This window comes from Xenopus tropicalis, chromosome 7, assembly GCF_000004195.4.
Source record: "Xenopus tropicalis strain Nigerian chromosome 7, UCB_Xtro_10.0, whole genome shotgun sequence".
NCBI classification, from domain to species: Eukaryota; Metazoa; Chordata; class Amphibia; order Anura; family Pipidae; genus Xenopus; species Xenopus tropicalis.
This window is the reverse complement of record NC_030683.2, coordinates 131,488,416-131,515,206: the sequence shown is the minus strand read 5'-3', so window position 1 is coordinate 131,515,206 and position 26,791 is coordinate 131,488,416. Positions and strand designations below refer to the sequence as shown.

Sequence of the window (26,791 nt, the reverse complement as noted above, 5' to 3'; positions counted from 1 at the left end):
CCCATAGCAACTGTTACAGTTGGTAAATTAGTTGGTCCATTTCCCAGCAGCCCCTTCAGCCCCTACTGAGCATGCTCCCTGAGCGTTACTAACGTCTGTCCCTTAGCAACTGTTACAGTTGGTACATTAGTTGGCCCATTTCCCAGCAGCCCCTTCAGCCCCTACTGAGCATGCTCCCTGAGCGTTACTAACGTCTCTCCCATAGCAACTGTTACAGTTGGTACATTAGTTGGCCCATTTCCAAGCTCTCACTGACCAAGAGGAGCTTACAGTCTAATTGAACCCCCAAACCCCAGCCCCTGTATAACCAGTTTAATATAAATATGATTTCCCCTTTACACGGATATAAACAGATAATATGTGAGTTTCTCTCCCATCATCTCTGTTGCCCCAACACGACTCTCAGCCCATAAACAAGAGTTTGTCGAAGTCGGAACTGGAATTCCTTGTTGGCATCAGAACTGGGAGAGAGAAGGAAGGGAACGCTCAGGGTTCCAGCCCCCCCCCCACGCTGGGAGTTGGACTGGGCAGGGATCAAGGTGACTGGAAGGGACTGGAATTCCCTCTCACCTGGAGCTCATTCTTATTCCGCACACAGTCGCCCCGGGACGTTCCGCTCCACTTGCCAAGGACTTTATAATTGCGACTTTAACTGCAGCGCGGGATTGTGGGACTGTGACAGCTGCGGGCGAGTGTTGGGGAGTCTCTGCTTGTACCCCGATTTATGGGACCTTGGGATAACAAGAAGGTCACACGGTCCTGATACAGGTGAGTCCTGCACTGTCCAATCAGATCAGCGCATTCATGGGACTGCAGTGATTTAGTCTTCTGGGTAGTTATTTTGTATGGAGAGTGACTTCTCATATCCTTATCATTTGCAGTAGGGGGTACATTATCCCTATAATACATGAGTGATACTCAGAGTTCCCTGTATAACTCAGCCTGCAGCCTTGTGCCTTTATATGGGGGGCACAGAACCCCTCAGTGACTGCTAATATCCTTATCATTTACAGTAGGGGGTACATTATCCCTTATAATACATGAGTGATACTCAGAGTTCCCTGTATAACTCAGCCTGCAGCCTTGTGCCTTTATATGGGGGGCACAGAACCCCTCAGTGACTGCTAATATCCTTATCATTTACAGTAGGGGGTACATTATCCCTTATAATACATGAGTGATACTCAGAGTTCCCTGTATAACTCAGCCTGCAGCCTTGTGCCTTTATATGGGGGGCACAGAACCCCTCAGTGACTGCTAATATCCTTATCATTTACAGTAGGGGGTACATTATCCCTTATAATACATGAGTGATACTCAGAGTTCCCTGTATAACTCAGCCTGCAGCCTTGTGCCTTTATATGGGGGGCACAGAACCCCTCAGTGACTGCTAATATCCTTATCATTTACAGTAGGGGGTACATTATCCCTTATAATACATGAGTGATACTCAGAGTTCCCTGTATAACTCAGCCTGCAGCCTTGTGCCTTTATATGGGGGGCACAGAACCCCTCAGTGACTGCTAATATCCTTATCATTTACAGTAGGGGGTACATTGATGATTTAACTTTTTTACCCATTCCAATCCTTGTATGAGACATTCATAAAATACTGCACCCCCCCCCCCCCCCACATGCCAGGAGGTTCTGTCCATATTTTCACAATCTTTGTATCCTTGATCCCCCCCCCCCCCCCGGCACAGAGGCAATTGTCACCTTGTTATCACAACAAAAGCCAATCCATTAACAAGTGGATTTCTATCTGATCACTCAGAGCTGCTTTATGGCTTGTTGTCCCCAAACAGAGTGACAGTGTCACCCGGAAATATATGGGGAGGGGCAGTTAGGGGGGGTCACTATATATAAATATATAAGGGGGGGCAGTAATGAAATAGAGAAAGTACAGGGAAGAGCGACTAAGCTGATAAAGGGAATGGGCTCAGTTATGGGGAAAGGCTGGCCCAGTTGGGATTGGTTACACTGGGGGGGGGGGGGGGGGGGGCAGTTAAGGGGGGGGTCACTATATATAAATATTTAAGGGGGGGCAGTAATGAAATAGAGAAAGTACAGGGAAGAGCGACTAAGCTGATAATTGACATTAATTAACTGCCTTATTTTATTAAAGCCTATAGCTTAGGATAACTTCCCTTTTAATATTGTTGGTCCAGTTTGGTGTTTCATCAGCTATCTGGTTGCTAGAGTGCAAGTTACCTTAGCAACCAGGGAGTGGTTCGGATGAATAGGGGAGGGGCTGAATAGAAAAACTGGAGCCTCACAGAGCAATAGGGTTTGGCTGCCGGGGTCAGTGACCCCCATTTGAAAGCTGCAAAGAGTCAGAAGAAGAAGGGAAATATTTCCAAAACTATAAAAAAAAAATAATGAAGACCAACTGAAAAGATGCTTAGAAATGGCCATTTTTTAGTATATACATGGACTGCTCAATAACCCTGCTCAAGATAATTGGGGTGCAATCAGCAATCCTGGGGCCCCCCTCTGTAACTGAATGCCCCCCCCCCAGTAACTTAAGTAGCACTACAGATATTGCTGTGCCCATAAGTGGGAGGGGCCAAGGCTGGGGGCCCTATGGGGCCGGTTTGAGGGGGGGCAGCTGGGGGGCCGCACAGGGGGGATCACTGGGCTCTAATTCGCTTTGTTACAGCCGCACCTTCCTGCCCCTAATCCCTCTATGTTATCAGCCCCCCCCCGGGGTATTTATAGCACAATTACCCTTTGTAGCCAGGAATGTGCCGGGAGATAGGAACAATCAGTCTGCGGCTCCCCCGACAAATGGCGACTTTGTGCTGGATTTTCCATGCGTTAATTGGGGAGGGACAGACTATTTTGAGATATGGGGGGGGGGGGGTCGCTCCCTACGCACTTACCCTGATCCCTGGCCTGAGCCGGGCAGATAAGCGCCCAATGTTTCCCTCTGTCTGTTATTCTGCCCGGCGACCCTTCTCTCACTATAGGGAGCAATACACACACTGCTCTCAGGGCAGAACCGCACAGCTGACACTCTAGTTGCTCTCTTTATTATTATTAACATTTATTTATAAAGCGCCAACATATTCCGTGCATATTATAAGAGAAATGTCACCTTCAGCGGCTGTCACATGACCTTCAAGGTTTGGATCCAGTTCAACAATTGGGTCGGGTCCGGCAGAAAGTTCTGCAATTTGGCTGAATCCCAACCCAAATCCGGCAGTGCTTTCCTCTTCCCAGCAGGGGGAGCTCTTGGGCACCGAATCCTATTATTATTCTTAATTTATATAGTGTCAGTGTGATTATGAACCATAGACAAAGCTCCGCCCCTTGTGTATGAAGAGGTAAGTCAGAAAGGGGAGGGGTAAATAGCCAATGGCTGCACTGAGCCAGGTATTGTGATTTGTCTGAGGGTCACTCTATTTTCTTACCTGACCATGGGAAAGAGAGCAGCCCAGGAGCAGGAAGTACAGAGAATCAGAGCTCTGTACCTGGGTAAGTACTGGGGGGAGACTGGATTCACTTACCCAGGGGGGGGGTTCCTGTCTGACCATGGGAAAGAGAGCAGCCCAGGAGCAGGAAGTACAGAGAATCAGAGCTCTGTACCTGGGTAAGTACTGGGGGGAGATTGGATTCACTTACCCAGGGGGAGGTTCCTGTCTGACCATGGGAAAGAGAGCAGCCCAGGAGCAGGAAGTACAGAGAATCAGAGCTCTGTACCTGGGTAAGTACTGGGGGGAGACTGGATTCACTTACCCAGGGGGAGGTTCCTGTCTGACCATGGGAAAGAGAGCAGCCCAGGAGCAGGAAGTACAGAGAATCGGAGCTCTGTACCTGGGTAAGTACTGGGGGGAGATTGGATTCACTTACCCAGGGGGAGGTTCCTGTCTGACCATGGGAAAGAGAGCAGCCCAGGGGCAGGAAGTACAGAGAATCAGAGCTCTGTACCTGGGTAAGTACTGGGGGAGATTGGATTCACTTACCCAGGGGGAGGTTCCTGCCTGACCATGGGAAAGAGAGCAGCCCAGGAGCAGGAAGTACAGAGAATCAGAGCTCTGTACCTGGGTAAGTACTGGGGGGAGATTGGATTCACTTACCCAGGGGGAGGTTCCTGCCTGACCATGGGAAAGAGAGCAGCCCAGGAGCAGGAAGTACAGAGAATCAGAGCTCTGTATCTGGGTAAGTACTGGGGGGGGGGGGGGGGATTGGATTCACTTATGTCTGGGATTGTATTATTATTAATTACAAAACTTATTTATATAGAGGCAACACCTGTTGCAGTGCATTCATTGAAAATAAAAGAGCGCTGCCCAAAGGAACTTGCAGTCTAAAAGATTTCAGATATAATTCTGGAGCAGTCTCAGGGCAGAGACTCCCAATGAAATAAATATGTGACACTGAGCCCCAAATAACAATAACACAAATGGACACAATTCTGTGAAATACAAATATTCACTGTACTCACAGGATATAATTACTAATGTTATTTTGGCCCATCTATATAATGTAACAGCAACAGCGCCACCTGCTGGCCACTTCCATCCCAACACCCAAACATTTGGCTTAGAGACAGAACAATAACACAAAAAAAATGAAAAGTAAAGCTCTGTAGAATACAATGTTGTTTTATGGAGGGGTTCTGTGCCCCCCATATAAAGGCACAAGGCTGCAGGCTGAGTTATACAGGGAACTCTGAGTATCACTCATGTATTATAAGGGATAATGTACCCCCTACTGTAAATGATAAGGATATTAGCAGTCACTGAGGGGTTCTGTGCCCCCCATATAAAGGCACAAGGCTGCAGGCTGAGTTATACAGGGAACTCTGAGTATCACTCATGTATTATAAGGGATAATGTACCCCCTACTGTAAATGATAAGGATATTAGCAGTCACTGAGGGGTTCTGTGCCCCCCATATAAAGGCACAAGGCTGCAGGCTGAGTTATACAGGGAACTCTGAGTATCACTCATGTATTATAAGGGATAATGTACCCCCTACTGTAAATGATAAGGATATTAGCAGTCACTGAGGGGTTCTGTGCCCATATAAAGGCACAAGGCTGCAGGCTGAGTTATACAGGGAACTCTGAGTATCACTCATGTATTATAAGGGATAATGTACCCCCTACTGTAAATGATAAGGATATTAGCAGTCACTGAGGGGTTCTGTGCCCCCCATATAAAGGCACAAGGCTGCAGGCTGAGTTATACAGGGAACTCTGAGTATCACTCATGTATTATAAGGGATAATGTACCCCCTACTGTAAATGATAAGGATATTAGCAGTCACTGAGGGGTTCTGTGCCCCCCATATAAAGGCACAAGGCTGAGTTATAATAATATTAATCAGATTATTGTGTATTTTGGTACAATTGTAGGAGACAAATGTGAGACCCGTGAGCCCTTTCTCGCCCCCCCGTGTGACATCACTTCAGACCTCGTTAGTGATTGGACGGACTCATCATGAGCAACGTGTTGGTTATTGAGCAGAGGGAAGGAGAGGAGAAAACCCTCATACAGAAACATCTGTTCCGCCCCTTCCCTCATACCCGCAGGGTGGTTATAGGTGAGGGGGGCAAGTGTGTATTATGTACAGGGTTGGACTGAGGGGTGCAGGGTCCCTGGATGCCCCCATTACCCCCCCACTGTGCCCCTTAACCCCCCGCAGGGGCCCCCACCTGACATACACCCCCTGAATGCACATAAGTGAAACGCGTCAGGGGAGGTCTGGGCCGGGGGAGCGGTAAGAGGGATCGGGTCTGGGCCGGGGGAGCGGTAAGAGGGATCGGGTCAGTAAGAGGGATCAGGTCGGTAAGAGGGATCGGGTCTGGGCCGGGGGAGCGGTAAGAGGGATCGGGTCAGTAAGAGGGATCAGGTCGGTAAGAGGGATCGGGTCTGGGCCGGGGAGCGGGTAAGAGGGATTGGGTCTGGGCCGCGGGGTCAGCGTTCTCGGGTCTGGCGTCCGGGAGCGGGTTAAGAGGGATCGGTTCGGTAAGAGGGAATCAGCGTCGGGTAAGAGGATCGGGTCTGGGCTTACCAGGGGAGCGCAGTAAGAGGGATTGGTTCTTGGGCCGGCTGAGCGTATAGAGGGATTCGCGGTCTGGCGGGGGAGCCGTAAGAGCATCCGGGTCTTGGGCCGGGAGCAGGCGTAGAGGGGATTGCGTCTGTGCCCAGGGAACGCGTAAGATGGGATCGGCCCGTCTTGGGTCCTGGGCGAATTGCGATAAGCAGGGGATCGCGGTCTGGCCGGGCGGAGCGGTAAGAGGGAACTCTGGGTCTGGGCCGGGGGAGCGGTAAGAGGGATCGCGTGTCTGGGCCATGGAGCCGGTAAGAGCGGCATCGGCGTCTTGGTCCGAGGGGACGGGTTAAGAAGGATCGCGGCGTCTGGGAACCGGCAGGGACTCAGGTAAGAGGGGATCGGGGTCTGGGCCCGGATGGAGCTAAGAGGATCGGGTCTGGGAACGCCGTGAGCTTGGTAAGAGGATCGGGTCTTAGGGCCGCGGCCGCGGTAAGATGGACAGGGTCTGGCGCCGGGAGGCCGGTTCCTAAGAGCGGAGATCGAGTCTTGGCCGGGGACGGCTAAGAGACTCGGGTCTGCGGCCGGTGGGAGCCCGTAAGCATGGATCGGGTCTGGCGGTGGTGGAGCGGTAAGAGCGGATTAGCGGTCTGCGGCCGGTGTGAGCGGTAAGAGGGGATCGGGTCTGGGCCGCGTGCAGCGCGTAAGCAGGGCATCGGTCGTCTTCGGCTTGGGAGAGCGCAGCATATGGGAAGAGGGCATCGCGCAGTCTTGGGGCCGGGTCGGGGCGGACGGCCTCAAGAGGGATCGTGGTCTGGGTCCGGCATTTTCGCAACGGCAGCGGTAAAGAGGGATCGGCGTCTGGGGCCGGCGGGAGCTGGTAATGAGGACTGGGTCTTGGGCCGCCGTGAGCGGTAAGAGGGATCGCGGTTCTGGCCTGGGACTGGAGCGGTTAGACTGGGACTGCAGGTCTGGGGCGTCACGCGGCTTAAGAGGGCATCAGGTCTGGCGCCGCTGGGAGCGGCGTGTTAAGAGGGATCGCGGTCTGGGCCAGGGGTAAGCGCGTAAGACTGGATCCGGCGTCTGGGCCGCGGGGAGCGGTTAGAGGAACTCGTATCGGGTCTGCCGATGGGGAGCGCAGTAAAGAGGGGCATAGGTACTGGGTGTTAATCCGGTGGCGGTGATAGCTGAGTCCGTTACCATATGTGCATGGTTACTCGCCGCTGTCGAAGTCCTGAACAGATTCATCATTTGCGCGTCCGGTGGCCCTGAGCTCAGCACGACATGGTGACACGTCCGTGAGGCAAGGATCTAGATCGTTACGACTGTCCGATGTGGTAAGCTGAACTCCTTACCTTATGTGAGTAGAGGCGGATTAACGCTATTTGGATGATCAGCGTGCTGGTGGTGATAGTTGGGGGAGCGGTTACGAACGGGAGAACCTCGTTGCGAAGTCTTGATCTCGGCGGCTTAGTCTATCATGGGCTAAGATGGAAGCGGGTCGTGAGCTGCGGGTCACTGCCCACGCTCTAAATCCAAGTCACTAGCCTGCCGTCAGGCCTCATACAGAGACTCGAGTAGCTTGCCATGCGCTACATTGGGATGTTATGGAGTCGTGTGAGAGAGGGTATTGTACGTTCTTGGCCGAGTAGCAATACTTCGGTAAGACGGGATTCTCGGGCGTCGTTCGGTCCTCTGGCGGCGACGCGCTGGTGTAAGGAGAACGATCGCGCCGTCTGGGCCGAACTCACTTGTCGTCCCGGGCGCGACGAATCACATCGATTACCTATAGCAGGATCAACGATTCGGCTGTTGCGGGTCCGTCGCATCGGCGGGAGGCGGTATAGTATCGGGCATGGATGTCTGGCTATTCGAGTTGGTGTGGTAGCGTACAGTTAATATAAGATGTGTTGATCGACGTGGAATACTGTGGCACGCGGAGTCGACTCCTTATTGAGGGGTGATCAGAGGGACTGGCAGCACTTGAGCAGGCTACACATACAGGGAATCTGGACACGCAGCCTGGTCCTAACAAGAGGGATCGATATAGCATGACAGTCTAAAACTCGCATAGGGTATGGCACAATAGCTCAGTTACCTACCTATCTACTCTGTCCCGATCGACGGGCGATCCGTATGCATGACAGAGCGCGTCGTACAAGTCGAGCACTTCCTTTTTTCCGACTTCTCGCTTTACTCATGTCCCTCCTCGTGCGACCAGATCCACGTCTCAGGTAACGTTCCCTCGCTAGTTCGTCGCTACTGGGCAGTATATCTTACTTCAGTGCGCTCTGATTCAAGTGCTTCTTCACACTCATCGGATCGCTTCATCCGTCTCCAAAATGACCACAATACTTGATACGTAAAACGTACTACATCTCATTGCTGAATTGGGTAAATAGACCCACATATGTATCTGCGCGCAAAAAATTGCAGTTGGTCTTCATGTTTCTTTTGTTTTTTTTAATTAATTGATCTCTGGTTGCTAGGGACACTGACCCTGGCAACCATGCGCTTGTACATTTCTATGTAATAGAATCAGCGAGTCACTAACCTCCCCAGGAATAGCCCCCCCAGATCCTCTGTCTGACCCTGCAATTGGCCCCTTCAGGCCACTTACTGGCCACTTATTAACCTTGCTCTGCCCTTAGCCCGGGGCTATTTAGGGCCCAGAGGATGATGGGAAGTCAGTTGTATTATCGGAAGGTCAAGAGGACGGAACATTTTCTTCCCAACCGCTGACAGGTGCTTGTAGGTTGGCAGCCAATCAAAAACGAGGATCCCTATAGCGGCTGAATGGGGGGGGGGGGGCATGTATTGGTTCCCCTCTCCGGCCCTGCCCGGCGCTCAGACAGACATGCATGTGTATATGTGTAATAAACAGCGCCCCCTTGTGTTGGCTCTTGTGTGTAAGTAACACAGAGATGCCCCAGGGACTGTATAGATGCCCAGTACACTGCCCCCTGGTGCCCAGGCTGTGCCCATCACACTCTTCCTCTCTCAGCCCATAGGTGGCTCCAACAGGAGCTTGGGGGGAACGTGCTGCTCCGGTTCCTCTCCTGGGTCGTGTACCCCATTGCGCTCGTTGCCTTCTCTACCGGATTCGCTCAGAGCATCACCCCACACTCAGGGGGTAAGTACCCACCTACAGAGAGTAAGGAGCCGGCTCCGCCCACCTACCTCTGGCTCATAACAGACTGTCTCTGTTCTCTCTATTGCTGCCCCAATAGAACCTTTCTGTATCCGCAGGTTCTGGAATCCCGGAATTAAAGACCATTCTGTCTGGAGTGATTCTAGAGGAATATCTCACCATCAAGAACTTCGGGGCCAAGGTCGTGGGTCTGACCTGCACTCTCTCGGCCGGCAGCACCGTCTTCCTGGGCAAAGTGGTGAGTTGAGGTCCCAGTGTAGCTGGGTAAGTACTGGGGGCAGATTGGATTCACTTACCCAGGGGGAGGTTCCTGCCTGACCATGGGAAAGAGAGCAGCCCAGGAGCAGGAAGTACAGAGAATCAGAGCTCTGTACCTGGGTAAGTACTGGGGGCAGATTGGATTCACTTACCCAGGGGGAGGTTCCTGCCTGACCATGGGAAAGAGAGCAGCCCAGGAGCAGGACGTACAGAGAATCAGAGCTCTGTACCTGGGTAAGTACTGGGGGGAGTTTGGATTCACTTACCCAGGGGGAGGTTCCTGTCTGACCATGGGAAAGAGAGCAGCCCAGGAGCAGGAAGTACAGAGAATCAGAGCTCTGTACCTGGGTAAGTACTGGGGGGGAGATTGGATTCACTTACCCAGGGGGAGGTTCCTGCCTGACCATGGGAAGAGAGCAGCCCAGGAGCAGGAAGTACAGAGAATCAGAGCTCTGTACCTGGGTAAGTACTGGGGGAGATTGGATTCACTTACCCAGGGGGAGGTTCCTGCATGACCATGGGAAAGACAGCAGCCCAGGAGCAGGAAGTACAGAGAATCAGAGCTCTGTACCTGGGTAAGTACTGGGGGGAGATTGGATTCACTTACCCAGGGGGAGGTTCCTGCCTGACCCATGGGAAAGAGAGCAGCCCAGGAGCAGGAAGTACAGAGAATCAGAGCTCTGTACCTGGGTAAGTACTGGGGGAGATTGGATTCACTTACCCAGGGGGAGGTTCCTGTCTGACCATGGGAAAGAGAGCAGCCCAGGAGCAGGAAGTACAGAGAATCAGAGCTCTGTACCTGGGTAATGTACTGGGGGGAGATTGGATTCACTTACCCAGGGGGGGGGCTACCTGTCTGACCATGGGAAAGAGAGCAGCCCAGGAGCAGGAAGTACAGAGAATCAGAGCTCTGTACCTGGGTAAGTACTGGGGGGAGATTGGATTCACTTACCCAGGGGGAGGTTCCTGCCTGACCATGGGAAAGAGAGCAGCCCAGGAGCAGGAAGTACAGAGAAATCAGAGCTCTGGTACCTGGGTAAGTACTGGGGGAGATTGGATTCACTTACCCAGGGGGAGGTTCCTGCCTGACCATGGGAAAGAGAGCAGCCCAGGAGCAGGAAGTACAGAGAATCAGAGCTCTGTACCTGGGTAAGTACTGGGGGGAGATTGGATTCTCTTACCCAGGGGGAGGTTCCTGTCTGACCATGGGAAAGAGAGCAGCCCAGGAGCAGGAAGTACAGAGAATCAGAGCTCTGTACCTGGGTTAATACTGGGGGGAGATTGGATTCTCTTACCCAGGGGGGTTCCTGCCTGACCATGGGAAAGAGAGCAGCCCAGGAGCAGGAAGTACAGAGAATCAGAGCTCTGTACCTGGGTAAGTACTGGGGGGGAGATTGGATTCACTTACCCAGGGGGAGGTTCCTGCCTGACCATGGGAAAGAGAGCAGCCCACAGGGTACCTGGGTAAGTGTTGGGGGAGATAAAATTGATAACCAGTTCTGAGTTGGTTGCTTAGTTACAGTCAGTTACAGCTGGGTTGGGTCCCATATAGTAAAGGGTTTGCTTCTGTTCTGACCCTTCAGTACAAAGTACTGGTCCGATATTTCCCTCTCTCCCTACAGGGCCCGTTCGTGCACCTCTCCAGCATGATTGCGGCCTACTTGGGCAGGATGCGCACATCCGTCACTGGGGATTATGAGGTGGGTAGAGCTGAATGTTCCCTGTAATACACTGAGTTGCCTGTGGGGGCGCTGTTGCTCACTGCCCGTGTTGCTTCTCTCAGAATAAGAGCAAAGAGCATGAGATGCTGGTGGCGGCGGCTGCCGTGGGAGTGTCCACAGTCTTTGGAGCACCAATCAGTGGTAAGAATTTGGCCAAAGATTATTCCTATTGGGCGGGCGAATTAAATAACCCAAAATTGATTTCATTCTCCTCCTTCATCTGTGGCCCTAAATTGTTCCTGGGGCCCCTTGTGTGTAACTGGCCCCTCCCTCTGCCCCCCAGGGGTGCTGTTCAGCGTGGAAGTGATGTCGTCGCATTTCGCTGTGCGGAATTACTGGCGCGGGTTCTTTGCAGCGACCTGCGGAGCCCTCATGTTCCGCCTCCTAGCTGTGTTCAACAGTGAGCAGGGTAAGTGGGTGCTGGGGGGAGGGTAAGTGGGTGCTGGGGGGCAGGGTAAGTGGGTGCTGGGGGGAGGGTAAGTGGGTGCTGGGGGGCAGGGTAAGTGGGTGCTGGGGGGAGGGTAAGTGGGTGCTGGGGGGCAGGGTAAGTGGTGCTGGGGGCAGGGTAAGTGGGTGCTGGGGGAGGGTAAGTGGGTGCTGGGGGAGCAAGGGTAAGTGGGTGCTGGGGGGCAGGGTAAGTGGGTGCTGGGGGGCAGGGTAAGTGGGTGCTGGGGGGAGGGTAAGTGGGTGCTGGGGGAGCAAGGGTAAGTGGGTGCTGGGGGCAGGGTAAGTGGGTGCTGGGGGGCAGGGTAAGTGGGTGCTGGGGGGCAGGGTAAGTGGGTGCTGGGGGAGGGTAAGTGGGGGTGCTGGGGGAGCAACGGGTAAGTGGGTGCCTGGGGGCAGGGTAAGTGGGTGCTGTGGGGCAGGGTAAGTGGGTGCCTGGGGGGAGGGTAAGTGGGTGCTGGGGGAGCAAGGGTAAGTGGGTGCTGGGTGGGCAGGGTTAAGTTGGGTGGCTGGGGGGCAAAGGTTAAGTGGGTGCTGGGGGGCAGGGTAAGTGGGGTTGCTGGGGGAGGGTAAGTGGGTGCTGGGGGAGCAAGGGGAAGTAAGTGGGTGCTGGGGGTTGGGTAAGTGGGTGCTGGGGGTTGGGTAAGTGGGTGCTGGGGGCAGGGTAAGTGGGTGCTGGGGGGCAGGGTAGTGGGTGCTGGGGGGCAGCTCCAAGTAATGAGGCCAGTCAGTTCGCTGAATATAAGTATTTGGGTTCCTTATTCCCATAGAAACAATCACCGCCGTATTCAGAACCAGTTTCAAGATCAGTTTCCCCTTTGACCTCCCAGAGATGTTCTTCTTTGCCATTTTGGGGTAAGTCCGCCCTTTCCTGCTTGTGGGCTTAAACCCAACACTTTTCCCTCGGGGCAAGATTTAATTGCTCCATGAGACTGTTACCCCGCTGCCCCGAGCCAACCAACAGCCCCCCCACTTACCTTTATGTCTCTCGTGTGGCCCTTTAGGGTGCTCTGTGGGCTGATTGGCTGCGCCTATCTCTTCTGTCAGCGATGGCTCCTCGGATTCGTCAGGAGAAATTCCCTCACTTCCAAGTTATTGGCCTCTGAGTAAGTGGCTTCCCGCCCTCCCATCCTGGCAACCAGTGGCTTCCCGCCCTCCCATCCTGGCAACCAGTGCGCTCCCGCCCTCCCATCCGGCAACCAGCGCCCTCCATCCTGGCACCACTCCATCGCCCTAATCCTTTCCCGCCCTCCATCCTGGCAACCGTACATCCTGGCAACCAGTGGCTTCGCCTACCATCTGGCAACAGTGGCTCCGTCCTCCTGCAACCAGTGGCTTCCGCTGCCATTCCTGGACCATGGCTTCCCGCCCTCATCCTGGCAAACCGTAGGCTTCCGCCCTCCAACCGTGGCCCTCCATCCTGGCAACCAGTGGCTTCCCGCTCCCATCCTGGGAAACCAGTGGCTTCCCGCCCTCCCATCCTGGCAACCAGTGCTTCCCGCCCCCCATCCTGGCAACCAGTGGGCTTTCCGCCCTCCCATCCTGGCAACCAGTGGCTTCCGCCCTCCCATCCTGGACGTAGGCTTCCTGCCCTCCCATCCTGGCAACCAGTGGCTTCCCGCCCTCCCATCCTGGCAACCAGTGGCTTTCCCGCTCCCAGATCCTGGCAACCAGTGGCTTCCCGCCCTCCCATCCTGGCAACCATGGCTTCCCGCCTCCCATCCTGGCAACCATGGCTTCCGCCTCTCCAACCGTAGGGCTCCCCATCCTGGCAAACGTGCTTTCCGCTCCCATCCTGGCAACCAGTGGCTTCCCGCCCTCCCATCCTGGCAACCGTAGGCTTCCCACCCTCCCATCCTGGCAACCAGTGGCTTCCCGCCCTCCCATCCTGGCAACCGTAGGCTTCCTGCCCTCCCATCCTGGCAACCAGTGGCTTCCCGCCCTCCATCCTGGCAACCAGTGGCTTCCCGCCCTCCCCATCCTGGCAACCAGTGGCTTCCCGCCCTCCCATCCTGGCAACCAGTGGCTTCCCGCCCTCCCATTCCTGGCAACCAGTGGCTTCCCGCCCTCCCATCCTGGCAACCGTAGGCTCCCGCCCTCCCATCCTGGCAAACCGGTAGGCTTCCCGCCCCCCATCCTGGCAACCAGTGGCTTCCCCGCCTCCCATCCTGGCAACCGTAGGCTTCCCACCCCTCCCATCCTGGGCAACCGTAGGCTTCCCGCCCTCCCATCCTGGCAACCAGTGGCTTCCCGCCCTCCCATCCTGGCAACCAGTGGCTTCCCGCCCTCCCATCCTGGCAACCGTAGGCTTCCCGCCCTCCCATCCTGGCAACCAGTGGCTTCCCGCCCTCCCATCCTGGCAACCAGTGGCTTCCCGCCCTCCCATCCTGGCAACCAGTGGCTTCCCGCCCTCCCATCCTGGCAACCGTAGGCTTCCCACCCTCCCATCCTGGCAACCAGTGGCTTCCCGCCCTCCCATCCTGGCAACCGTAGGCTTCCCGCCCTCCCATCCTGGCAACCAGTGGCTTCCCGCCCTCCCATCCTGGCAACCAGTGGCTTCCCGCCCTCCCATCCTGGCAACCAGTGGCTTCCCGCCCTCCCATCCTGGCAACCAGTGGCTTCCCGCCCTCCCATCCTGGCAACCAGTGGCTTCCCGCCCTCCCATCCTGGCAACCGTAGGCTTCCCGCCCTCCCATCCTGGCAACCGTAGGCTTCCCGCCCTCCCATCCTGGCAACCAGTGGCTTCCCGCCCTCCCATCCTGGCAACCGTAGGCTTCCCACCCTCCCATCCTGGCAACCGTAGGCTTCCCGCCCTCCCATCCTGGCAACCGTAGGCTTCCCGCCCTCCCATCCTGGCAACCAGTGGCTTCCCGCCCTCCCATCCTGGCAACCGTAGGCTTCCCACCCTCCAATCCTGGCAACCGTAGGCTTCCCGCCCTCCCATCCTGGCAACCATAGGCTTCCCGCCCCCCCATCCTGGCAACCGTAGGCTTCCCGCCCCCCCATCCTGGCAACCATAGGCTTCCCGCCCCCCCATCCTGGCAACCATAGGCTTCCCGCCCCCCCATCCTGGCAACCATAGGCTTCCCGCCCCCCATCCTGGCAACCGTAGGCTTCCCGCCCCCCCATCCTGGCAACCAGTGGCTTCCCCTCTCTCTGAATCCCGGCACGGGCATTTTGTAATGGGGCAAGTACACTGTAGGGGGTGTTACATGGGCAGAACCAGTTTTAAAGTTGGGCAGTGAGGGTATGTGCCCTAGGCCTCCGGCATTCATGGGAACCCTCAGGGATATCATTTTATGTGTAACAATGGTTTCTGGATGAAACTGGATAGGATAGAACAGATTAGGATAGGATAGAACAGAATAGGATAGGATAGAATAGGATAGAATTGGATAAAATAGAACAAACAGGATAGAATAGAATATAACAGAACAGGATAGGATAGAATAGGTTAGGATAGGATAAAATATAACAAAATAGAATAGGATAGGATAGAACAGGATAGAAGAAGCGGATAGGATAGAATAGAATAAAATAGAATTAAGTTAGGATAGAACAGAATCGTATAAAATAGAATAGAATACAATAGAATAGGATAGAACAGAAAAGGATTTGGTAGGATAGAACACAATTGGATAGAATAAAACAGAATAGAATAGGATAGAATAGGATAGAAATGGATAGAAATGGATAGGGTAGGATAGAAAAGATCATTTTATTACTCAAAAGAATATTTTGCTTCTTTTAAAATCCCTGAGTAATGGGATCGGGCAGGATTCCCATCTGATGGGCAGTTGCGCGGTGCCAGTCCCGCCCCTGGGGCAGCCGGGTATCTGTGTGGCACACAAGCCGTAAGGGCAGTCAGACCAACCACATGGCTGTATTATCCTTTGCCCCAAGCTTCGTGGCTCCATTCTACTGAGATCATTCTGTGTAAATCTCTAATATTTCTTTTTATTACCCCCCCCCCCCCAGTAAACCCATGTACTCGGCGCTGGTGGCTCTCCTGGTCTCCTGCATAACCTTCCCCGAGGGCCTGGGGCAGTTCCTGGCATCAAGGGTAAGTACCCAGTAAGTACCCAGTTATATAAATGTTCAGCTGGAGCTAATGAGAGCAGGATTCTGATTGGCTGTTATGGGCCCCTATTGCTACATCAGAGTTTTCCCCAATTTACTTTCCCCATTATGCCCCCCCCCCCCCCATATAAAGCTGACGATGAAGGAGCTTCTCACCTCCCTGTTTGACAACCGGACGTGGTGGACCCTTTCCCAGAATGCTTCACTGGCCCGGGCCCCTGTGGTCGACCCCAACAACTTGTGGCTGGAATGGGCCGACCCGCAATTCACTATATTCGGAACCCTGACTTTCTTCATCGTCATGAAGGTAAATAGTTTCTCATAATTAATTAATTAAAGGGGAACTCTGCCCAAAAACGATTCTTGTCACTGTCTGTCCCTTTCCCTTCCCTGCACTGCTGGTTCTGACTCCTGATACAACTCCCCAATACCCATTCATTCCTCATTCTCACTGGGTTTATAGTTATGTGTAACTGTCACTGTGTCTGTCCCTTTCCCTTCCCTGCACTGCTGGTTCTGACTCCTGATACAACTCCCCAATACCCATTCATTCCTCATTCTCACTGGGTTTATAGTTATGTGTAACTGTCACTGTGTCTGTCCCTTTCCCTTCCCTGCACTGCTGGTTCTGACTCCTGATACAACTCCCCAATACCCATTCATTCCTCATTCTCACTGGGTTTATAGTTATGTGTAACTGTCACTGTGTCTGTCCCTTTCCCTTCCCTGCACTGCTGGTTCTGACTCCTGATACAACTCCCCAATATCCATTCATTCCTCATTCTCACTGGGTTTATAGTTATGTGTAACTGTCACTGTGTCTGTCCCTTTCCCTTCCCTGCACTGCTGGTTCTGACTCCTGATACAACTCCCCAATATCCATTCATTCCTCATTCTCACTGGGTTTATAGTTATGTGTAACTGTCACTGTGTCTGTCCCTTTCCCTTCCCTGCACTGCTGGTTCTGACTCCTGATACAACTCCCCAATATCCATTCATTCCTCATTCTCACTGGGTTTATAGTTATGTGTAACTGTCACTGTGTCTGTCCCTTTCCCTTCCCTGCACTGCTGGTTCTGACTCCTGATACAACTCCCCAATATCCATTCATTCCTCATTCTCACTGGGTTTATAGTTATGTGTAACTGTCACTGTGTCTGTCCCTTTCCCTTCCCTGCACTGCTGGTTCTGACTCCTGATACAACTCCCCAATACCCATTCATCCCTCATTCTCACTGGGTTTATAGTTATGTGTAACTGTCACTGTGTCTGTCCCTTTCCCTTCCCTGCACTGCTGGTTCTGACTCCTGATACAACTCCCCAATACCCATTCATCCCTCATTCTCACTGGGTTTATAGTTATGTGTAACTGTCACTGTGTCTGTCCCTTTCCCTTCCCTGCACTGCTGGTTCTGACTCCTGATACAACTCCCCAATACCCATTCATCCCTCATTCTCACTGGGTTTATATGTTGGATTTATTTCTCCTTCTCTCCCAGTTCTGGATGTTCATTTTGGCCACAACTCTGCCCATGCCGGCCGGGTACTTCATGCCGGTGTTTGTGTTCGGTGAGTGTTTGGGGAGGGGGGTGAATGTGGCTCTGGGGGGGCTTTAGGGCCAGTATTACAGGCATTAGAAGGACCTAGGGTAGCAGTAGGAAATGGGCCCAGGCTGGGGCCCCTGGGAGATCCACTGGGTTCTGTTAGCCCCGCCCATCTCTCAGCGTCTCACTGGGAGTTGTAGTACAACAAAATCTGAATGTTCACAGTGTTCTAACTGCCATCACTCTCCCTCCTCCCCCCCCCTCTCTCTCTGTAGGTGCCGCCATTGGGCGCTTGGTCGGGGAGACCGTGGCTTTTCTTTTTCCTGGGGGAATCACCGCAGATGGGATTGTTAACCCTATCATTCCAGGAGGCTATGCCCTGGCAGGTACCGACCCACTGTATTACCCTTGTGTGATGTGACCTGTACCCCAGTGTTGGGCAAATCCCAAAAGGGGGGCTGTTTGTGCCTCTGGGTACTGGGAATGCCAGGGGGGCTGTAAGGTGCCACAGACAGTCACTATTTATTGGGCTGGGGGGGCTGTTTGTGCCTCTGGGTACTGGGAATGCCGGGGGGGCTGTAAGGTACCACAGACAGTCACTATTTATTGGGCTGGGGGGGCTGTTTGTGCCTCTGGGTACTGGGAATGCCGGGGGGGCTGTACTTTGAAACCCATTCTGGGCCTGGGTTGGGTTGTATGTAACAGAACATAATGTTATGCTGCACATTGGTACTGAGTATTCACCTACAGAGGACATTTCCATTCAGGGTTGGAATACGCCCAACTGGCAGCGTCTCACTTACCTGTGTTTGTGCTATAAGGGACTTGGCTGCCGGGAGGGTGGGTTGGGGGGGGGTGTTGTTTACTAAGGGGTAATAGGAGCCAATTTTCACTCTGAGTTCTTGCCAGTCCCGAGTCTCACTCCAATGATAAATGACCCCCTGGCAGATTCTGCTTCTAAAATTGGCTCCGGTCCGAGTCACAAGTCTTCCGCACTGACAGGCGCTTCCCCCCCAGCTCTGCAATGTGCACTCAGGGGCCCAGGGGTCACTATTGGCCCATTTAGCCCTTTAATGAATGTCACCAAGTGGGACGATAAATCACATTCATACGGGATACCCTCGTCCCACTTGGTTATCTGTGTCACAGTAATGAGTGGGAAAATGCAGGGGTTAAAGGGGAAGTATACACCGGAGTTCAACAAGAGCTCAGTAAATACTTCCTGCTCCTGGGCTGCTCTCTTTCCCATGGTCAGACAGGAACCTCCCCCTGGGTAAGTGAATCCAATCTCCCCCCAGTACTTACCCAGGTACAGAGCTCTGATTCTCTGTACTTCCTGCTCCTGGGCTGCTCTCTTTCCCATGGTCAGGCAGGAACCTCCCCCTGGGTAAGTGAATCCAATCTCCCCCCAGTACTTACCCAGGTACAGAGCTCTGATTCTCTGTACTTCCTGCTCCTGGGCTGCTCTCTTTCCCATGGTCAGACAGGAACCTCCCCCTGGGTAAGTGAATCCAATCTCCCCCCAGTACTTACCCAGGTACAGAGCTCTGATTCTCTGTACTTCCTGCTCCTGGGCTGCTCTCTTTCCCATGGTCAGACAGGAACCTCCCCCTGGGTAAGTGAATCCAATCTCCCCCCAGTACTTACCCAGGTACAGAGCTCTGATTCTCTGTACTTCCTGCTCCTGGGCTGCTCTCTTTCCCATGGTCAGGCAGGAACCTCCCCCTAGGTAAGTGAATCCAATCTCCCCCCAGTACTTACCCAGGTACAGAGCTCTGATTCTCTGTACTTCCTGCTCCTGGGCTGCTCTCTTTCCCATGGTCAGGCAGGAACCTCCCCCTAGGTAAGTGAATCCAATCTCCCCCCAGTACTTACCCAGGTACAGAGCTCTGATTCTCTGTACTTCCTGCTCCTGGGCTGCTCTCTTTCCCATGGTCAGGCAGGAACCTCCCCCTAGGTAAGTGAATCCAATCTCCCCCCAGTACTTACCCAGGTACAGAGCTCTGATTCTCTGTACTTCCTGCTCCTGGGCTGCTCTCTTTCCCATGGTCAGGCAGGAACCCCCCCCCCCCCGGGTAAGTGAATCCAATCTCCCCCCAGTACTTACCCAGGTACAGAGCTCTGATTCTCTGTACTTCCTGCTCCTGGGCTGCTCTCTTTCCCATGGTCAGGTGAGGGGGGGTGGAGCTTGAAACAGAGTGACATGCTGAATATAGCAGTGTACAGAGGTTTTCCTATAGATTATGTTTCTCTGTAACCAATCAGGGGCTGCGGCTTACTCGGGGGCGGTTACCCACTCGGTCTCGACCGCGCTGCTCGCATTCGAAGCCACAGGACAGATTGCGCACATCCTGCCGGTGCTGCTTTGCGTATTAATCGCTAACGCTTTCACCCAGAAGTTGCAGCCGTCGTTCTACGATGGAACCATCATTGTGAAGAAACTGCCCTATCTGCCCCGCATCCGGAGCCGCGACATTAAGTAAGGAAATATCTGCCCCTCCCCCCTACAAACTGGGTTACACCCACGATCAATTCCCAGAGGCTCATTGGTTAATCCAAGATAAACTCTAAATAAAGGCAAAGTTCATTTTGTAGAAATCTGTTCTTAGCAACCGGCTCCCCCTAGTGGTGAAGGAAAGCAGCTCCTGCAGTACTTACCTGTATCCAGCACCTTCCTGCAAATGGGCTCTGCTCCTTCAGGGATGGGGATTGGTAGGGGGTATGTGGGCAGTGGGGGCTCCTGGGGGTAGCAGCCCTGTTGGCCCCCACACCCCCCATTCCAACCCTGATTTTGCCCCCTCTGTCGCCCCAGTTCCTATAAGGTGAATACAGAGGAGTTTATGAATCCAGATGTCACGGTTCTGGCCCGAGAAGCCGGATTTGAAGATGTTCTGAAAGTCATAACCGGGTCCGACGACTCCGAGTTCCCAGTGGTGGATAATACAGGTATGGGGGGGTCCCAGTGGGGGATAATACAGGTATGGGGGGGTCCCAGTGGGGGATAATACAGGTACGGGGGTCCCAGTGGGGATAATACAGGTACGGGGGGGGGGGTCCCAGTGGGGGATAATACAGGTACGGGGGTCCCAGTGGGGGATAATACAGGTACGGGGGGGGGGTCCCAGTGGGGGATAATACAGGTACGGGGGGTCCCAGTGGGGGATAATACAGGTACGGGGGGGGGGTCCCAGTGGGGGATAATACAGGTACGGGGGGTCCCAGTGGGGGATAATACAGGTACGGGGGGGGTCCCAGTGGGGGATAATACAGGTACGGGGGGTCCCAGGGGGGGATAATACAGGTACGGGGGGTCCCAGTGGTGGATAATACAGGTACGGGGGGGGTCCCAGTGGGGGATAATACAGGTACGGGGGGTCCCAGTGGTGGATAATACAGGTACGGGTGGTCCCAGGTGGGGATAATACAGGTACGGGGGGTCCCAGGGGGGGATAATACAGGTACGGGGGGTCCCAGTGGGGATAATACAGGTACGGGGGGTCCCAGTGGGGGATAATACAGGTACGGGGGGTCCCAGTGGGGGATAATACAGGTACGGGGGGGTCCCAGGGGGGGATAATACAGGTACGGGGGGGTCCCAGTGGTGGATAATACAGGTACGGGGGGTCCCAGTGGGGGATAATACAGGTACGGGGGGGTCCCAGTGGTGGATAATACAGGTACGGGGGGTCCCAGTGGGGGATAATACAGGTACGGGGGGTCCCAGTGGGGGATAATACAGGTACGGGGGGTCCCAGGGGGGATAATACAGGTAAGGGGGGGTCCCAGTGGTGGATAATACAGGTACGGGGGGTCCCAGTGGGGGATAATACAGGTACGGGGGGGTCCCAGTGGTGGATAATACAGGTACGGGGGTCCCGGGGGGATAATACAGGTATGGGGGGGTCCCAGTGGTGGATAATACAGGTACGGGGGGTCCCAGTGGGGGATAATACAGGTACGGGGGGGTCCCAGTGGTGGATAATACAGGTACGGGGGGTCCCAGGGGGGGATAATACAGGTACGGGGGGTCCCCAGTGGGGGATAATACAGGTATGGGGGGTCCCAGGGGGGATAATACAGGTACGGGGGGGTCCCAGTGGTGGATAATACAGGTACGGGGGGTCCCAGTGGGGGATAATACAGGTACGGGGGGGTCCCAGTGGGGGATAATACAGGTACGGGGGGGGTCCCAGTGGGGGATAATACAGGTACGGGGGGGTCCCAGTGGGGGATAATACAGGTACGGGGGGGTCCCAGTGGGGGATAATACAGGTACGGGGGGTCCCAGTGGGGGATAATACAGGTACGGGGGGGTCCCAGTGGGGGATAATACAGGTACGGGGGGTCCCAGTGGGGGATAATACAGGTACGGGGGTCCCAGGGGGGGATAATACAGGTAAGGGGGGTCCCAGTGGGGGATAATACAGGTACGGGGGGTCCCAGTGGGGGATAATACAGGTACGGGGGGTCCCAGGGGGGGATAATACAGGTACGGGGGGTCCCAGGGGGGGATAATACAGGTACGGGGGGTCCCAGTGGTGGATAATACAGTTGGGTGGATCTCCCCCCAAGTGGTGGTTCAATGGGATGAGATTAGGGGGGCGCCTGTCAGTACTTTGTGCTTTATTTCCCCCCCCCGGCAGAGTCGCAGATATTGGTGGGCACAATCAAGAGGTCCCAGCTGGTCCATTTCCTGGAGACCCACGAGTCCAAGCAGCAAGCGAGCAGCACAGAGAAAGAGGTGTGGGGAGGGGGGGCACGGAAACATTGGGGGGGGGCACGGAAACATTGGGGGGAGCATGTGAACATTTGGGGGGCACGGGAACATTTGGGGGGCACGGGAAAATTGGGGGGGGGGCACGGGAACATTGGGGGGGCACGGGAACATTTGGGGGGCATGGAAACATTGGGGGGGGCACGGGAACATTGGGGGGGCACGGGAACATTGGGGGGGCACGGGAACATTGGGGGGGCACGGGAACATTGGGGGGTTTTCTCTACACAGCCATTTGGTACTGTCGGGTCACTGGGGGGGCAATAAATAAGCCGTGCAATGTATTACTGGGCCACGGGGGGCAGTGTAAGTTGCAGTAAAGATAAATGGGGGTTCTGCCATGTATCACAGTGTATTTCTAGGGCCCCCCCCAATATAATATAAAGGGGGCTTATTATGTTATGGGAACTCTGGGGGGCACTGCCGGCTGACGGGGAGCTGCAACTGACATGTAGGGGTGTAGGGGGTCTGATACCTCTTGTGGGGACCCTTTGGGCAGGGAATAGGGGGGAAACAGCCCCCCAACTATGGCCTTGTAATTAAACTCATCCTAACGATCTCCCTGATTCACTAACGATCTCCCCGATTCACTAACGATCTCCCCGATTCTCTAATGATCTCCCCGATTCACTAACGATCTCCCTGATTCACTAACGATCTCCCCGATTCACTAACGATCTCCCCGATTCTCTAATGATCTCCCCGATTCACTAACGATCTCCCCGATTCTCTAACGATCTCCCCGATTCACTAACGATCTCCCCGATTCACTAACGATCTCCCCGATTCTCTAACGATCTCCCCGATTCACTAACGATCTCCCCGATTCTCTAGAGATCTCCCCGATTCACTAACGATCTCCCCGATTCTCTAACGATCTCCCTGACTCACTAACGATCTCCCCGATTCACTAACGATCTCCCCGATTCACTAACGATCTCCCCGATTCTCTAACGATCTCCCTGACTCACTAACGATCTCCCCGATTCTCTAATGATCTCCCCGATTCACTAACGATCTCCCCGATTCTCTAACGATCTCCCCGATTCACTAACGATCTCCCCGATTCTCTAGAGATCTCCCCGATTCACTAACGATCTCCCCGATTCTCTAACGATCTCCCTGACTCACTAACGATCTCCCCGATTCACTAACGATCTCCCCGATTCACTAACGATCTCCCCGATTCTCTAACGATCTCCCTGACTCACTAACGATCTCCCCGATTCACTAACGATCTCCCCGATTCACTAACGATCTCCCCGATTCTCTAACGATCTCCCTGACTCACTAACGATCTCCCCGATTCTCTAATGATCTCCCCGATTCTCTAACGATCTCCCTGACTCACTAACGATCTCCCCGATTCTCTAATGATCTCCCCGATTCTCTAACGATCTCCCTGACTCACTAACGATCTCCCCGATTCTCTAATGATCTCCCCGATTCTCTAATGATCTCCCCGATTCTCTAATGATCTCCCCGATTCTCTAACGATCTCCCCGATTCTCTAACGATCTCCCCGACTCACTAACGATCTCCCCGACTCACTAACGATCTCCCTGATTCCCCGTAGCACTGGGCTGAAGGCCTCGGGGAGACCATAGAGCCGGTCACATTCCAACTCTCCACATGGACATCTCTACACCAGGTGGGTACCAGGCTCTTTCCCATTGGGCCCCATTGCACCCCCGAACGTCACCTCCTGCTCCTCCCCCAGGTACAAGGCCTCCATCCCTGGGGCCCCTACTGTACCCCTAAGGGCTTAGCAACAACCCCCCTAAGGGCTTAGCAACAAGGGTCTCCATATGAAGGTTCCAACATCAACTTTATCTCCATTGTCCCTGGTGCCACTGTCCCTTCCGTGTCGGCCTCACAGCCCAGTTATCAGGTTTTACTGGGTCCCCTGTTGGACATTTATTATCACCTAGTTCTTCTCTCCATAGCAACAGGTCTGCACCAACCATCGGTTCCACTGGGTCCCCTGTAGGGACATTACCCATCAGCCTTTGCACTCTATATATAACATCTGAACATCTCAGCCCCAACCATACTGTGTCCCCCTCTATCAGTAACTGCCCATAATGCCCCTCTTACCCCCATACAGACATCCGAGCACCATACATCGGCCTCTAATACCACTGCCCCCCCGTACTGATACCCCAGCACCTCTAGAGCCCCCCTGTCTGCCCCTCTATACCCCTCCCTGTCTCTCTGCTCTTCATTTTTCCATCTCACTATCTTCTCTCAACTCCTCTACCGACCTCGGGGCCAATGGGCCTCACAGCTCTGTCCTGTGGCTAAAGTGCCCGTGTCCCCCCCCCCCCCCCCCCCACGTAATATGGAGACTTTCCTACTTCCGGGCGTCACCATCCAATGAGATCAGCAACGTTTGTGCCACCGACCTAATGTTTCCTTTCTGCCCCAAAGGCCCATCATCTCTTTGAGCTCCTGAATCTCCAGAAAGCGTTTGTGACTAAGTTTGGCCGGATTGTGGGGCAGGTCACCCGGAAAGAGGTAAAGTACTGGGATATTCAACTTAAAAGGGGGGGGGGGGGGGGAGGGGGCTCCTGGGCTGCTCTCTTTCCCATGGTCAGACAGGAACCTCCCCCTGGGTAAGTGAATCCAATCTCCCCCCAGTACTTACCCAGGTACAGAGCTCTGATTCTCTGTACTTCCTGCTCCTGGGCTGCTCTCTTTCCCATGGTCAGACAGGAACCCCCCCCTGGGTAAGTGAATCCAATCTCCCCCCAGTACTTACCCAGGTACAGAGCTCTGATTCTCTGTACTTCCTGCTCCTGGGCTGCTCTCTTTCCCATGGTCAGGCAGGAACCTCCCCCTGGGTAAGTGAATCCAATCTCCCCCCAGTACTTACCCAGGTACAGAGCTCTGATTCTCTGTACTTCCTGCTCCTGGGCTGCTCTCTTTCCCATGGTCAGGCAGGAACCTCCCCCTGGGTAAGTGAATCCAATCTCCCCCCAGTACTTACCCAGGTACAGAGCTCTGATTCTCTGTACTTCCTGCTCCTGGGCTGCTCTCTTTCCCATGGTCAGACAGGAACCTCCCCCTGGGTAAGTGAATCCAATCTCCCCCCAGTACTTACCCAGGTACAGAGCTCTGATTCTCTGTACTTCCTGCTCCTGGGCTGCTCTCTTTCCCATGGTCAGACAGGAACCTCCCCCTGGGTAAGTGAATCCAATCTCCCCCCAGTACTTACCCAGGTACAGAGCTCTGATTCTCTGTACTTCCTGCTCCTGGGCTGCTCTCTTTCCCATGGTCAGGCAGGAACCTCCCCCTGGGTAAGTGAATCCAATCTCCCCCCAGTACTTACCCAGGTACAGAGCTCTGATTCTCTGTACTTCCTGCTCCTGGGCTGCTCTCTTTCCCATGGTCAGACAGGAACCTCCCCCTGGGTAAGTGAATCCAATCTCCCCCCAGTACTTACCCAGGTACAGAGCTCTGATTCTCTGCACTTGACATGGTTCATGAAGGTAAATACATTTGTGCAGCTTTGCCCCAGTGCAGTAACCCATAGCAACTTCTGTCATTATTCTAACTACATTAGACAAAAAAGCTGATTGGCTGATTGAGAGCAGCAGAACATTTGGTTTACTTTCCCTTTTTCCTTTAGATGAAGAAAGCAATTGAGGAGCTTGCGAACCCCAAGTGATCAATTTGGTTGGAGCCGGAGCAGTCTGGGGGGGACGGATAGGGCCCCCGAGTGGGCGAGAAACACCTTTCCTCCTTTAGCCGTTGCTGAACTATCATTCCCCCCAGTAGCAGGTTCTACACATCCCCCAGTGGAATGATTGCAGACACTGACCCAAGAACTGACAATCTAAAGCAGCCACGTCTGTATTTAAAGGCAAAGTACACTTAGTAACATTTACTCTTGAATCAAACACATACTTTCCACTCGACTGAGTCTATTCTGCCACTTACCTGCCAACCCCCCCCCTTGATGCCTTTGTCCAACAGATTCCTGCCTGCGCCAGATGCATCAATAAATCTTTATACTCTGTATCCCACTGTAATAGGATTATACCAGTCCTGCAGTTCCTATAGGAGCCATTAGGTGGTGCTAGAATACCATAAGAATTCCATATAAGGTTGAGAAAGGGGGCTCCCTAGCACCCAGTATTTAATCCTCCCTTACCCCCCCCCCACAAACAGACTCTTTGTTACTTGTGACACCGTTTTTATTGGATTTCAGAGAAGCTGTTGCACCTGAGCTTTTACAACCACCCGTCGACAGGGCGCCAGGAGCAGCGCGGTGGTTATAAAAGGACACATCAAACACACGTTGCACATTGTAGCTCACATACGGTGCCCACGGGAAGCCACACTGCTCCATCGATAGAACATACAAAAATATATCACCTGCAGAAGATAAACACAAGGGTGGGGGGGTGGAGGGTGGCGTCGCCCCGGTTGTGCCCCCGATAATCGCCGTCACATTGATTTGGTTCTGGTGAAGGGCCCAAGATACTCTTTTAATTAGAAAATGTAAAGTTCCTGCTTCACCTCTAAATGCCCCAAGGTTCAATGTTTCACTGTGCAGATAGCGCCCTCTAAAGGGCAATGGGCAGAATGAGCAAGAGGGAAGGGGGGAGGGGCTGTGATTTACTAAAGGGGAAACGTTTGCCTATAAATAGCCTCTAGAGAGAATGGGCTGAACCAGACCCGATCCCTTGATCCATTCCTGCCCTCCCAGGTTAGTTGTGCTCCCAGGGAATTACCACACATATAGGAAATGATCCCAGCATACCCCCATGGCATTAGGGGGTTAATAATCCAGTCCTGGATTTCTTCTTTTTAA

The 26,791-nt window shown here is 53.8% G+C and overlaps 1 protein-coding gene across 1 annotated transcript; it reads left to right on the top strand.

Annotated features, from left to right (window-relative positions):
* The first annotated feature begins 216 nt into the window (after positions 1-216).
* On the top strand, positions 217-26,503 carry LOC116412401 (chloride channel protein ClC-Kb-like). Its single transcript, XM_031906587.1, has 19 exons — positions 217-768; positions 5,363-5,589; positions 8,915-9,133; positions 9,250-9,389; positions 11,032-11,109; positions 11,193-11,271; positions 11,414-11,539; positions 12,345-12,429; positions 12,579-12,680; positions 15,553-15,637; positions 15,788-15,961; positions 17,154-17,223; positions 17,474-17,584; positions 19,464-19,677; positions 20,011-20,144; positions 21,842-21,939; positions 23,549-23,623; positions 24,403-24,489; positions 25,604-26,503. Exons 2-19 carry the CDS (start codon positions 5,448-5,450, stop codon positions 25,640-25,642), a joined length of 2,058 nt encoding a protein of 685 aa, XP_031762447.1. The 5' UTR covers positions 217-768; positions 5,363-5,447; the 3' UTR covers positions 25,643-26,503.
* The last annotated feature ends 288 nt before the right edge of the window (positions 26,504-26,791 follow it).

Coding starts and splice junctions, on each gene's coding strand:
- LOC116412401 (XM_031906587.1), top strand. CDS start 5,448: ATGAGCAACGTGTTGGTTATTGAGCAGAGGGAAGGAGAGGAGAAAACC. Junction 12,681..15,552: donor TCCAAGTTATTGGCCTCTGA/GTAAGTGGCTTC, acceptor CCCCCCCCCCAG/TAAACCCATGTACTCGGCGC. Junction 19,678..20,010: donor ATCCGGAGCCGCGACATTAA/GTAAGGAAATAT, acceptor CTGTCGCCCCAG/TTCCTATAAGGTGAATACAG.